Source organism: Styela clava, chromosome 12 (assembly GCF_964204865.1).
Source record: "Styela clava chromosome 12, kaStyClav1.hap1.2, whole genome shotgun sequence".
NCBI lineage: Eukaryota > Metazoa > Chordata > Ascidiacea > Stolidobranchia > Styelidae > Styela > Styela clava.
Genome location: NC_135261.1, coordinates 8,832,170 through 8,847,930, shown reverse-complemented (window position 1 = coordinate 8,847,930; position 15,761 = coordinate 8,832,170). Strand labels below are relative to the sequence as shown.

The 15,761-nt window shown below is 34.3% G+C and overlaps 1 protein-coding gene across 1 annotated transcript; it reads left to right on the top strand.

The window, feature by feature from the left end:
* Nucleotides 1–3,120: 3,120 nt before the first annotated feature.
* LOC120330211 (uncharacterized) lies at nt 3,121–15,658 on the top strand. Its single transcript, XM_039397074.2, has 26 exons — nt 3,121–3,270; nt 3,686–3,754; nt 3,936–4,064; nt 4,135–4,300; nt 4,373–4,545; nt 4,830–5,039; nt 5,355–5,455; nt 5,967–6,070; nt 6,710–6,867; nt 7,131–7,279; nt 7,744–7,859; nt 8,510–8,598; nt 8,795–8,824; nt 9,251–9,319; nt 9,781–9,909; nt 10,141–10,306; nt 10,635–10,807; nt 11,296–11,508; nt 11,776–11,876; nt 12,189–12,292; nt 12,771–12,931; nt 13,405–13,553; nt 13,977–14,098; nt 14,771–14,853; nt 15,074–15,137; nt 15,369–15,658. Exons 1-26 carry the CDS (start codon nt 3,163–3,165, stop codon nt 15,485–15,487), a joined length of 3,255 nt encoding a protein of 1,084 aa, XP_039253008.2. The 5' UTR covers nt 3,121–3,162; the 3' UTR covers nt 15,488–15,658.
* The last annotated feature ends 103 nt before the right edge of the window (nt 15,659–15,761 follow it).

Sequence of the window (15,761 nt, the reverse complement as noted above, 5' to 3'; positions counted from 1 at the left end):
TATATCTTAAATTACAATTTACAATTTTAAAACAAATTAAAGTGTTGAATTTTTTTTTTGAGTTATCAAGCGCACACCAAGTTTGTGTTGTTGTGAGGCAGACAGTAGGATCAGATTTACGGAAATCGTGGTGTTCGATTTAAAAATAAAATAGCCCAGACAATCACAAAACTTTAATTAAATTTGTTTAAATCATAGGCCCTCGATGTACATACAGACTGTTTAACAAAGTATATATGATTGTATCTCTACAGAGCATTTAGAAAAGTTGAGGAAAAAAGTAGCCCCAACAAAATTAGGTCCCCTTTCCGTGTTATTCCCGACTTAGTGGAACCGCGCGTTCACTGATGAAGAGTCCAACACGGCTATCTTAATTGAGCTACGCTTCACAAAATAGTCTTATTCAACTTCTAGCAGCGCGTAATGCTTTTGTACAAACTTCATCACGACACAGCTTCACCTTTCACTGTGAAATGGTGTTTGGCAGTCAGGCTCAACACTTCTATTTATTAAATTAAGTCCAAAATAATACCGATACTTGTAATCTGTTTCAAAATCAACTCCTACGTGAACGACAAACCAAAAGGTATTTTCCAGTCATAAACAAGACAAAATTTCTCGCCTGCAGTTATTTGGTCCTTTCAATGCGACAAACTGAAGTAACCTTTTGGGGCAATAACAATTTAATAAAACTGCACAGTTTGGCCCAGTTTTGGAGTGCTGTCAGAAATTGTTTGACCGTAAATGGTCAATCAATTCCAATGAAAAGCATATTCTGTTTGCAATTATGCAAAAAAAAAATCAGAAGAATTAATTGCCGCCGACAATAGGGTGTTTCCACGCGATTTCAATTGTAGTTGAGAAAATACGTAGTTAGCTCGAAAAATGTAAAATATCCCCTTCGATTTTTGTTCATTTTATTGACCCAAATTACTAGTTTAAAAAAATTGCAACGAATTTGGAATTTAGCCTGAAAACTGGGGCTTTCCAGATTTTACCAGTTTCATGTAATCTACTTCATCATTGATAACATTCAAAATAATAACAACGTGCACATTTAGCACATTTCCGACATCAATTTTACTTGAATCAATTTTTAAAAAAATGATCAGTCATCAGGATCAGTTATCATTTAAAATGAACAAACTAAATACATACACATCACTACAACTCGCTAATATCAAGTTCGTACACACTTCTATTCATTATCCCCTGATTACTACAAATACGAAGCGTTCTGGTTTACAAAGGTGTCTTCCGTCTGTCGTACAAACGTTGGATATTTTGTACAACGCCCCCGCATGAAAAATACATCCCAGCCACCGCTCAAAATGACAAAATTAGTAATTATCCAGTTAGGGTGAGGGCTAGGAATGTAGATTGCGCTGGAAATTTAAATTTTCAAATTATTCCTAAACGAACCCTAAGTGGATAATCTACTAATTTGCTATTTTAAACGCGACAGGGGTGTTATTCTCAAATCTCATATTTTTGCATTAGTGGCGAGAGCTTTGTACAAAAGATCCCAAACGTTTTATCGCTGATATTCAACTCTCGTCTAGCTAACCATTCCAGAAAATTTTGTTATGGTTTTGACAAGGCGTAATTCATGGCTGTTTGAAATCAATTCTATTCTCCGTATGGATGCAAATACTGTCGAATTAGCCGCACATAAGCTGTGATCACGAACTACTTCACACGGCCTGTTCAATTTCAAAATAGGCTATATTATTTAAATACAATCATAGCTCACAAGACCGATTTGACTCGTGATGAACCGCTACAACCTTTACACTTTTACAGATTACAAAAACTTTACAGTGTGTGTGTGTGTGAGTGAAAAATTAAATATAAGTAAAACAAACTATCGTTTATAAAAACAAGAAGAAATGTTGTTAGCATAATGTGCTTTCTTTCTTTATATATATACATGGTGGCCCAAAAGTAGGTATACAGTTATTTTATTTATTTTTTTATTACCTCCCAAGCAGCTAGAAAACTAATGTAAAATTCACTCTAGATTTATTATCTAAAAAAATAAGCATTTTTTGTGGTACTTAACAAGTAACATAAAATGAACTGCAAGTAGCTTCAAAGCATATAAAATAGTTTATCAACTGTATACCTACTTTTGGGCCACTCTGTATATCTGAGTGGAGGTACTGAATAACAAAAAAGTGATACTCATTCTGCAGGTTTAGAAAAATTGGTTAGCACACATTTTGAATACCTGGTTTAAGTATTTTATATCTGGAAACTAATAATATCTTCCATAAACTGCACTTACTTCAACAATATCATGAAAATAAATAAATTATCTAATATTACAACACTGAAACGCAAGAAACGTTTAGTTTGCTAAATTGAACCGGCATTACACCGAGGTACTTTCCGTGACGGATATTTGACACGATCGACCGGAGATTTTGCGAGATATCAACCTAAAATCAAATACCTGTGTTTACCTCAAAGTGTTGCAAGTATGCGGGCCAATTCAAATCACATATGCTAAGAATAACATGCTTTTTTCGTAATATTGCAAGTGACACTCTTTATTATGTTAATCATTTTGAAGTGAAGTAAACGATATTTCCTTGTTTTGCCAGAGGCAAAAAAGTGTAGGCTATATAAGATAACTTCGTCTTTTAAATATAGTAATGTTGTAACAAAGTTTTCTTTCGGATATGGCCTGCAAAATATTTTAACTGGCTTGCAAATCTAATGTACTTGCTGCATATTGTTTAAACTGCGATGCGTGAGTGAGTTTGCAACAGTCCCATTTCCCCAACTATTTGAAACTATTGCAGAACAACTTCCGAATAGTATTTTCAAGAATTGCATTGATTTGTTGCAGAAATCTGAAGTGAAATAGTTTTAAATCAGTAGAGCAGAGTCACAAATTATACATACGATGTATGTCGACAGAATAAACGCAGTATAGTATAAAGACAGACAGACAGTACAATATAAAAACAACTAGATTCAAGATTAGGCATTATTATCAGCATCATATGATGATCGTACGTTTCAATTTCTTTCAAATTTTGTGAAAAGATTTATGCAATCAGTCATTCCCGAAGTATATCAACATATTCATTTTCTATTTCTATTAACAGTTCTTCATGTTAATTATAAAGCAGTTATACAATCCGTATCCATGAAATGAAGAAGCGATTAATTTTCATTCTGTGTGTCATCGTGAGTACTAATGCATATCATCATTATAATGATGCTCGAAGGATGCCTATGGAAGACGCGATAGAACAACAGGTACATAGTTCCTCATTACGTTCACTATACAGGTATTTCAAGGTCAGAGCAACGAAAAGATTGTGCCGCTTTGTTACCCAATCTCAGCGGCTGTGTGATCTCAGTGAATTTTGTATTAATCTAACCTTAGTACAACGATGACAGGGATAGAGTTAGGAACTGAATTCTGTGAGAATGTATTTATGAGATTAAAGGATTGGCGACACTTTGGTATGCAATTGAGATTACGTTAAGCAAGTGGGATCACGTACCAAAATGTCGCCGAATGGATAATTGAAAAGAGCAGGCTTAATGTCCTAATTCGCAGATTTTTATTTTGAGCCATGATTCGTCCAATGTATTGAATGCTGCTAATTGTAAGATGATATAGCCATAAAATTATTCCTTAATCGTATATTGTTTTATTATGCTTCAGGTGGATAGATATTGTGATTGCAATGTAGCAAAATACAACGACCCTCTTTGGAAGGATACATGGTATTTGGTAAGTAATATTGAAAATTTTGATATGGAAATTCAAATATGAGTTATAACCATACTTTTTACGTTATTAAATTTATTCAAAACTTACATGACCGATAAATTTCTAAAATCTAAAGTCATAAAATTTGTATTTGTTGTTCTCTTGTAAAAAACCGTGATTCTTGCCAAAATTTACTTCATAGCAAACAAAAACAAGCTTGAGCATGAGAATTAATGAAGCATGGGAACGAGGTTTAACTGGGAAAGGCGTAGTTATCTCTGTACTTAACGACGGTATCGAGCAGAGCCACCCGGACTTATCACTCAACTATGTAAGTTTAATTTTTCTAGTTTTGGAAAATACAATAGCATTCTACGTAAAGTATTTTCTCTGTGTATTAGGATTCGATGGCTTCATACGATTTCATCGATGGCAAAGCTGAACCAACGCCACGGGTAACTTCAGATAATGCAAATAGACTGGGAACTAGAATGGCGGGTTTAATTTCTGGAAATTTTAATGACAGCGTCTGCTCAGTCGGTGTCGCACACAAATCGAGCATTGGAGGTTTGAAATGAATCTTATTCTTAAATTTACAAAAGTATCCAATGAAAATAATATGAATGTTACAAATTTAAGGTATTAGACTCCATGTGGATAAACAAGATGACAAAATGGAAGCCCAAGCATTTGGTTTTGCAAACAATCATATCGATATATATGCGGGTGCATTTGGTCCACAAGACGACGGACTCGCCATTGCTGGGCCTGGACCGGAAGCGCAAAAAGCAATTGAAAGGGCAGTGAAGGAGGTAGTCATATATACATGTTAAAAGTCCATTTTAGTGGTGCGCCAAGGATGTAAGACATAAAAATATTAAAAAAAAGTTGTACCCCGTTTGCAACACGGATTGAAGTTTGATTTATAAATTTACGTTATATGCTAAATTTACTGATGGAGATGTGATAAATATGCGCTTTTCTCACGAATAAGTGATTGTCCCAAAATTACATAATTTGCAGCATTCCGCCCATTTTATAAGCAGGGGTTTTGACTTACACCAAACTACCAAAAAAATTTTTAAATTTATTCCAGGGTAGAAATGGCAAAGGAAATATTTTTGTCTGGTCAACTGGAAATGGAAATAATACCGATGATTGTAATTCTGACGGATATGCGAATAGTATATATACAATCGCAGTTGGTAGTATTTCTAGTGATGGAAAGAAAGCTTGGTTTGGAGAGAAATGTTCATCAATGTTAGCTGTAACATACGGTGGAGGAACTAGTCTACATAAAAACATGGTATTATATTTGGTTCTTGACTGGTTTATGCGAACCTAAAGTTCCCATTGCTGTATCTAAATGTTATGTACATTTCAAATATGCTTTAAAGGCGATTTCCATTCAATATCGTCTTCAAAACTGTGACAGGGCCGATTTTTATTGCTGTATTTTGCAAATTGGAAACTTTCTGTTACTCTATGGTTAAAGTTGTGATAACTTTCACTTAATTTTTTTTTACCAGCAAAATTAATCATCAAATGTAATATGAAATCAAATAGCGATGTCATTTCTAATAAATGATAGTTCAAACAGTTGATGTTTTATAACTTCCAGGCAACAACAAGCCTTGGCCATGGCTGCACTACAAAACAAACAGGCAGCAGTGCGTCAGTTTCTATGGCAGCAGGAATTTGCGCGCTCGCATTGGAAGCCAAGTATGAGTGATTTTCTTTTATTAGCATTTGTAGGCGTGAATATACTAATACATTGCCTATCCGAGATTTTAATGACGCCACACGTCATGTCGTCTTTGGAACTCAAACATTAATATAGTTGAGAAAGAGGATAGATATGTGGTATGAATTGCCCCGGTACATCCTCGTCACTAACGCATGTTAAAAACTCACCTCGAGACTTGATTTTTGATGAATATTAAAAATGATTTCATTTTGCATTGGCAATTGAAATTTGTCTTCTCTTGGATCGAATGTTTGTGAACAGTAGCTACATATAACACATGCCTCTATCATATTAGCTTTTTAATATCAGCGATCATTTATCAGCGATGGCCGAGTTGTTTACCATTTGCTACAGAACGTTAAGATTCGATAGAAAACCGCGAAAAGATGTTATCTATATTTACAAATTGAAAAATAGAAAAATTCTCTCTATCTCTTCTTGTAATTGTAATTATTTCTCAGTAATTCTTAATTTTGTTTTTCTCAGTCCCAATTTAACTTGGAGAGATATGCAACATTTGATTGTTAATACGGCAAATCCTTCGGGTTTGGAGTCAGATGACTGGATAACTAACGCAGCTGACAGAACAGGTCAATTTTATTAATAAAATATCAGTTTGTCTGAAAATTATGAGTAATTTCTATAAATCAACAAATTGGAAATATCAATATACTTTTAATTCTCATAAACAGTATTTTGGAGTAGTAGGTATTTAACCAGGCGAACATGTTTGAAAATCAAGGATCGTGTTGTTTTATTTAAGTTTACGTCTACTTTCATTAATTAAAATAACAAAATATTGAATTCTAAAATAACGAAATACTTCACTTTCATTAATTTTGAGGAACGAAATGAGTAATTGCGAGCCGAAATGTCTGGTCCAACCCGACCGTGGCCCGAAACGTCTGTATGACTTTTTAGTCACATCATATACGTCTACATTCGATAATTTGGTATTCCCGTAGTATGTAAACAAAGATGGCGGATACCGAAACGTAGTATGTGTACCATGTTAGAGTTAGGCAATAACTTCAGGTAAAAAAAACACGGGAGTTACTTGGCTATAGTCCCCGAACTCGTAATAGAACTAAATTGGAAAATGGGAATAAAACTACTGGATCGCCTCTTCTGTTAACATATTTCAAGCGTAAATTTACTAATGGTAGATTTAACCAACTTTTGAAATGATAATTTTTTATATTTTTTCCCGAACTCAAAACCCTTTTTAGTCAGTCGTACATTTGGATTTGGAATGATGGATGCTAATGCAATGGTCACAAGAGCCAAAGATTGGATTCCTGTTCCGCCTCAAACATCTTGTAGAATAATAATTACAAATTCTAACAATTGGAGCGTGAACAGGCGTCCCAGAAGCATACAGCTTCCGGTAAGCAAGATGTTGAGAATGTTTTTCTGCTTGTGCAGTATTTCAAACTTGTCCGTTTTGGTGTTAAAGGTTGCTTTGTGAGCCTGCTAAAAAAAAAAGAAACTCATTATTAGCCATTTTTGGGATCACGATATTCTCACTTCATTAGTCACAATGCTTGTATTGTACTAGGTTTATGGGTTTTACGAATGTGGGCGTTTGCGTCATCCAGCTGCAATTCTTTAGTTCCGATTCTGTACGCTAATATTATATCTGCTGTTCAGGCGTATCCTTGTGAAGACGATGGAGTAATCCCGGACCGACTTGAGCATGTTGGTCTGATGATATCCACATATAAGAGCCGAGACATCAGTCATTTTACATTTTACTTGGATTCGCCTTCTCGAACAAGATCTAAGTTGTTGGCGAATAGGTGAGTCTGGTTTATGGAATTGTCGTCTTGAGATGTGGTGCCCATATGTACAATTTTAGGCGCTTCAGAAATATTTGTATCAATATGAAGGTAACTAATTTTGTTCGCCTAGTTTACATCAAGTTGTGTAAAAGCCTAAAAGGACTGAAGCCTATGGGCAGGTAGTATATACACTTGGCTAACACAGATGTCCCCGAACTCGTAATAGAACTGAAATAAGGAAAATCCGGAATAAAATTATGGCCTAACCCCAACCTGGTACACATACTACGGGATTACCCAATTTTATTTATTTTGAAATCAATTTTAAACAATCTGTTTGTGATAATTTTGATAAGTTCACCAAATTGAAATCGGGATTTCTCCAAGAAAAGCAAATTTTACATTACAAAGCATATTGTATTTAGTAGATAATTATCAAAATACTGTACCTTATTATTTAAAAAATGTCGTAATTACTTTAGACTTAGAGACGATAGGTACAATGTTTATAAACGATGGAATTTCACCTCTGTTCAATTCTGGGATGAGAATCCTGTTGGAGATTGGGTTTTTACCATGGAACATGACGCTTATTCAAGTAATCCAAATTACTTATTTTGCTTCCCGTTCATAAACTGCTGCCTACTTACCCAATTTAGCATCAAGAGTTATTTGCTCTATGTTAGATATCTCAACGTTGTGTGGTCGAGGGTTTTTTACCTATTACTGAATCAACTCTTTCGTAAATAAATATTTTAATACTTTCCCGTTACATGTTGATACAATCATTCTCGACTTGTCCTATTAGTATATGAATATACCCTAAATGAGTTGAGACCTTGTTCTCCAATCCTTGCATGATTTGCTTGTACCCGGGTCGAAAATTGGTTCAGGTATCGGTACTGGGTTCAGGCATACATTTAAAATATTTAATTCATCAATGGAGTATTAACGTCCTAATTAATTTTATATTTGAGAAAACGATGACTCTATTCGTTCTACAAGTTTTAATAATAAAGTCGGAACTTGTATTATCCCTCGAGTATGAATACATCAATATAGTTTTTTTTAGTCAGTAATACACCAGTTTGTTTATATAAAAATAAAATGTACATAATTCTATGGTAATATGTCTGATAACCTCACATGTGAAGCCATAAACAATTTACTCACTGAGAAGTCTAATTTAATGAAAATTTCAGCTCATAACCTACTTTACTTATTTATGTTCGTTTATTTTTTATTCAGCTGTTATTTCGCCAATGGTCCTCACCCTGTATGGAACTTTAGAAAAAGATTGGGAAACTACTTTGACACGCGAGCCAATTCAGTATGAGGTATAGTTAGTTCATAGTTCAATTCCTAAATATCAAACAAATATTCAGATTCGATTCAGTCGTCGACTCCAGGTTACTATATTTTCATGAAACATACAATTTCAGTCAATCTCGATCTAAAATATAGTTTAAACACAACTATGTTGGATGTGCTGTCAATAACAATATGATCTTACATACTGCACTTTTATTATAGGAACCAGCAGAAGAATCAAACACGAACCAGGTAAATGTCGAATTTAAAAATATATTTTCACATCCATTAAATTTTGTAATTTATTGAGACTCAACAAATAATAAACTACTGAGATTTCATAAATTACTTATTGTATTGTAGAATGTTTTACAAGTTACAAATTTCTAATTCCCAAATTCTCTTTGACTTGTTTGGATCCTCAAAAAGCTACCATTGCCATTTTTCGGGATAATATAGAAAAGTTGCATGCTTGATACAATTAGGTCAAAATCTTGATAAATCGATTACCGGTAAATTGAAACATTCACACTATAAATATATCGATTCTATATATTCTGAATTATTTGATATTAATTTTGATATTTCATTATTTAAATAAATGTTGTCAAAATGACCGATATTCCCGATTTAAATAACGTATATCATTATTTAACTTTTCACATAACTTCCTTTCAGATACAGCAATCTTGTGACTGTGATATTCAAGACTTTAATGATCCGTTTTGGAAAGATGCCTGGCATTTAGTAAGACATTTTGGTATTTTTTCAATTAATAATTATTAATCAATTAAGTTCAATTAATAAAGGGCACTCCAGAAGTGTGTGTACCAATACGGAGGTAACCAATTTTGTTCGCCTACTTGGGAAGGCCATTGATATCAGCGGATAAGCGTGACGGACGCACGCCAGGGTGACGAAATAAAGTGATTCCATTTTTGTACAACGGTGTTCCAATAAATTTGAATGAAAAAGCAAAATTCTCAAAAGTCACAAAATAAATGTTATAAGCGCTGTTTAGCGCTTCAACCATCTTCAAGTTCTGAATAAATTTGAAAGTGATAATCTCATTTTTCAATAATGACAAGAAAGACCCTAACAACAAAAACAACAGCAAATCTATCCATAGGTCCACTTCGTGTCCAAAAATTAGTTTTCGTTTGTTAAATGCAGAAAAGCCAATACCGAACCGTTCTCTATTTTTTTAGCGCGACCAGACCAATCCAAGCATGAATATAAAAGAAGCATGGAATGAAGGTTTCACGGGAGAGGGAGTGGTTGTGTCTGTTATTTCTGATGGACTTGACCACGCCCACCCGGACATTATTAAAAATTATGTAAGTTCAAACTAAACCAAAATCGCATTCACAAAACTGTCTGTACTTGTAAAGCTAATATTGCACAAAATAAAATTTAAAAAATTAAAACTATGTAGGAATAAGCTTACTTGTTCTTGTTCGTGCAGATATGATTTCCGTCACTAACAGATTAATAGTATTGAAATCGCATACATTCGCTGCTAAAGTCTCAACTTACTACATCATTTTTAATATTATCTATCTAAAAAGGATCCAGCAGCATCTTACGACTTCAACAATGATGATTCTGATCCAACACCCCGACCCGTACCAGGAGACGCAAACAATGTGGGCACACAACTTGCTGGTCTCATATCAGCAACGGCGAACAATGACGTTTGTTCTGTTGGGGTCGCTCCTAAAGCAAGAATCGGAGGTTTCATTTTTAACACTTTTCAGTATGCGTTTGCGCTATTAGATTGTTTGGCATATCTTCTAACATCTATGTATTTACCCTGTGCTTTGTATGTATTTACCCGGAATGTGTACACATATCACGGAAGCAGTTTTTTGTTTTCATCAAATTTTAGGATACAAAAAACATTTCTGCAGCCTTTTATTGTCATCTTCAAGGGAACTTAAACCTCGATATATGATGATTTCATCACATGTATAGTTGCTTGTACCAACATGTGTCATAACTTTAATGCCTAATTGTACGATGCTTACTAGATTTAATTTTGTTCGTTCTTATTATTCGCCAGGAATTCGCCTTCTCGATGGTGAAGTGAGTGATAATCTGGAATCACGTGCATTTGGTTTTGCAAACAATCATGTTGACATTTATATGGGAGCTTATGGGCCTGTTGATGATGGATTTGCAATAGGCGGCCCGGGACCAGAAACGCAGATGGCAATTGAAAAAGCAATACGTGAGGTATGTCACTGTGAAAAATACACAAAATTCTAGACATAGCAAAATTTCAATTGCTTTCATTTCAGACGCTTTGAGAAAGGTTGTTTGTCATTTAACCGATCAAAATCCAATAATTAATCCATCAATTCCATTGTATTATATGTTATTTATCATATTATCTCTCAAAAAGCTGTTATAACTAATAAAGATTATACTTATGAATAACTAGAGCTGAATACAAAACAAGTTGATTGCGTTCATATGTACTTAACAAAATTTGAGAAAATTTGACCGGATTTAAGAGAGGTTAATAAAAGGAGAGAATTTGACTGAATGCGAGAGAGAAAATTCTAGGAGGAGGAAAAAGAGAGAGGGACATCCACGTGCTCGAGATTAATTACCATAATGGGATTCTCTCATTTCCTCCCGCTCATGAAAAGATGTGTAAGTTAATGAAAACAATCTGGACACGGTGTGGAACACCGGAAATTACTAATAATTATTTTCAGGGAAGAGACGGAAAAGGAAATATCTTCGTGTGGTCTACCGGAAATGGCGGAAAAAACAATGACGATTGTAACTGCGACGGATACTCCAACAGTATTTATACAATAGGAATTGGAAGTATTTCAAGTGATTCGGAAAAGGCGTGGTACGGAGAAAGGTGCTCGTCCATGATGGCAGTTACCTACAGCAGCGGAACTCCACTTCATTGGTCAATGGTCAGTTGTATTTTATAGTTCAATACTATATAACTTAACTGGTTTTCAGTCTGGTTATCAACTCATTGAACCAGTCAAAATTTTTATAATTAATGATTTTTTTTCAGATTTAAAAGCAACACCTAAATATCTAAATCATGTTTTAATATAAACTGTGATTAGATCGATTTGAAACTTTCGGGTTTAGGAAGTACTCTAGTTCGAATGCTTTGTAGCATACCAATAAATATGCATTTATTGGAAATTATTTCTTTATTCTTTGTACAGGCAACAACCAAACCAAATGGTGAATGCACTTCTGAATTTAAAGGAAATGGTGGATCAGTTGCTGTTGCTGCGGGAATATGTGCACTAGCGTTAGAGGCCAAGTACAATATACAATGAATAAAATTCTCAAACCATTTCAATTAGTATGGGGCGCTCCAGACTTCGAACACGGGATCTGAAACAGTCAACGGTCACTTCTATTTACAGCACCGCAGTTAAAACGATCGAACATAAAAAAAAATCGTTCTGAATTTTTAAGTTATTGTCTGAGAAGGTCGAAAAAAAAATTCGGCCGAAGACTGTAGGACGATCAAAATTGTTTTTAGTCGAGATAATTAATTGGTTTATGGCCCAAGTGAAAAATAAAAGACTTGATTACAGTAGTCGTATGCCTATAATATTTTATATTTCAGCCCGGACTTAACCTGGAGAGACATGCAGCATCTGATTGTTGAAACTGCCAGTCGACGAGGATTGATTTCAGATGATTGGAGGATTAATGCTGCTGGAAGAAATAGTTAGTTTCATTCTTACCTGTTTAAAATATGTAGAGAACTTAACAAGTGCATTATAATATATTTTCTTTCTTTATTAGAAGACTGTCATTTGTTTCTCCGTTCAAAAAGTTCCTATTTTCTAATACAATAAGTTATTTTTAACTATTTTTATGCCATTGTTTCAACAAGGCTCGAGCAGTCGGTTAGTTGTAGAAAGTCGCTAAGTTTTCCAATTATTGAGATGTTGCCGGCACAGCAATTCCATCAAAATTTCTTGCACCGCGGATAGGGTAGCGGATTTGAATCTCTGGCTAACGATGCGATTATTTTGAAACATCCAATCGGGTACATGTAACTCATAATTTGGTGGTTGCGACTTGAATAATTGAGTGGACAGAAAGTTCATCGGTTCCATTCCAGCTTAAACTCGAAACATTCACATAGTCCGCCAGAAAAAAGGACCATCTGTAAATGAAATTTTTTCAATTTTTTTTTTAGTAAGTCGCACTTTTGGATTTGGTTTAATGGATGCTCATGCAATGGTCAAGAAAGCACGCGACTGGGTGTTGGTACCCCGACAAGTGTCATGCAGAATCACATTGAGACGAGATGGAGGATGGAGCATGAATGTTCGTTGGCCAAAGATTGTGCAAATACCAGTAAGCTAATATAAGCAGTTGTAATTTTTGACTAAACTAAAAATTTCATAAATTTAACATAATCTACATAAAATAAAACAAAAAATCGTACTGTGGTTACAGTATGACAGTTTCTAACGAAACAGTTTTTAAAATGGAGCTAAAATTGTATCAAATATCACCTTTCATCAGAACTTTATTCACTTGGATCTTAATCATTTGTACGTGGCTGTGAACAGTTTGAATATACTAAAAGTGGATAAAACAGTGGTTATACTAATTTGTACGTTGCCCCTTGCTTCCAACATGATAGTATATGAAGGTTTAATTCTTTTAAATATTCTAAAAATTGGAAAGTGCAGAAATGAACCGAATATGTTTTTTATAACTCGCATTGCGAGGATATATATACTTGAAATGGACCTTTTGTTTTAGGGAATTCTAGTATTTTCATTTTTGTTCATTTTGACTTATTTTTCCTTATATTCTTTCAGACATCGGTTTGTGAAAATGGTGGTAGGATTCCAGATAGACTCGAACATGTTACGATCATGATATCAACATATATCACGCAAAATCTCGGTGATATTAAAATGTATTTGGAATCACCATCTCGTACAAAATTTCCTATACTTGCTCAGAGGTAAAATCATCAAAATTCACAATATTTTATTTAAATATTTACATATTCGAGAGATACTCATGTGGTATGCGAACCAAGATGGCGGACACCGGAACGTAGAATGTGTACCAGGTTAGAGTTAAGCCATAATTTCATTCCAATTTCCCTTATTTAGTTCTATTACGAGTTCGGGGACTAGTCAAATGACTCCCGTAGTATATGTACCTGAAATTATGGCCTAACCCTAATCTGGTACACATAATACGTTTCGATGTTCGTCATCTTGGTTCACATACTACGGGAGTACCATTCGAGAAATTTAACGTAAAACGAGGCATTGTTCAAATTTCCAGTTGACGGTCTATCAGTGCTGGAGCTAAATAAATTGTCTGCAAAATTCCCGTTTTTCTATGCCTACAATGTAATTGTTATTTCAAATTTCAGGGTTTGGGGAAGTTCTCGAATATCTTATGGCTACAAAAATTGGGTCTTTACTTCAATTCTATTTTGGGATGAAAATCCGGTTGGAGATTGGATTGCACGATTTGAACGGGATAGTTACGCCAGTATGTTTAATGAATAATAAAATGAAATCTGGGCAGTATATGCGAAATGTTTTTAAGTTTCATTATGTGCCAACTATTCAGTTTTTTCATCATTGCTCAGCTGAAATAAAGTTACGACATGTAGTTATCCAGTTATCATGTGTTAAATATTTGTCATCGTCTACCGCAAAATTTCTATCTATGATCATTTGCTAGTTCTAAGATGAATTCAATGCTCAACTCACAGATATCACCATCAAGTATACAAATGTACACACAATAAGTTTTTTCATAGCATTCATGTAAATTATAATGCTTGTATTTTCAAAATGTATTGCAAAAATTGGGATAGGAAGTGTAATCAATTTGAGCCAAAATAAAACCAAAATTGCATATTTCGTCTCGGACAATTTTTATTATTTAACATCATTCACAATAATAAAAATGCTTTTGTTTCCACAATGGGCACCCCAAAATTTTGTGTAAAGTAGTATTTCAAGTATACAACTTTTTTCGACCACAAGACCAATGAAACTCATACATCAAATTGATATAAATTACAGGTGTTTTCACCTAAATCATCTGGTAATAAAAAGATGAAGACTATATAAAAGAAATTCTACAGCCTGCTTCAATCAACAATAATTATTCAAATATAGAACATCATCCAAAATTAATTTCTCATTTTGATAGCTATCCGGTCACCAATGGTACTTACTTTATACGGAACTCTTGAGGAAGATTGGGAGAAACTGCAAAAGGAAGACACCACAGAAGTATCGTCTTCATATATGCTTCTTTTTTTTCATGTCATCTGCTCACAACTACATTGTTTATACCTTGTTAAAACGGACCATACTGTATAGGCATGAAACACTATCCAATAAAAGCCATCGGATGGAAATTCCAATTAATATATGGGCACTGATAGGTATTCTTCGATTAGTATTTGTCTTCTTATTAGTTTTTTATCTTCTTATCTGTATTTTCTACCAGGCCCCGGTTGTAGAATCTACTACAACTGAAGAAACAAAGCCTGTAACTAACACCAATCCAGAAGGTAAATTTCCTAATATGCAAACTCAAATAAATTAATTCTTGATCGAAGATTTTTTAACGTCAATTGATATATTACCCCAGCATGTTTACACAATTTAATACGGTTGACGAATGGTTTTATTATATTTACATCCACATAAAAACAATTCAATCCTACATTACTAAGATTTACCACTCTGTCTTCATTTACCCATTCAGAACTATTTTTACTATGCCTACTTATTATTTTCAGATCTGAAGCAGGAGCAGAGACAAAAATTGTTTCGAGACTTCCGGTACCTAGCCTGTAAAACTAGCTGCAACATTCAGGCCTTGGTGGATTCGGACTATTTGTGTTCTTGCACCTACTAAACTGATGGAATGCTGATCATATTACGGGCGAGTTTTGACTGTAGCCAAAGATTCAAATATCGACTCGTGTTAAATAATAAATTCATTGGAAAACCTTCTTGATTTTAGTTAAATTGCAAAATTGTAACATTTCAATGAAATTTCGTAGGCAAATACATGATTTTAAATGTTCATTCTGGGGGAGGAAGGCCGATAGTACGGCGTGATCATGTGGTCTTAAGCTCTTTGTTCGTCGTCGCGTTAACCTTACAACAGTGGTTCTCAACCTTGGTTC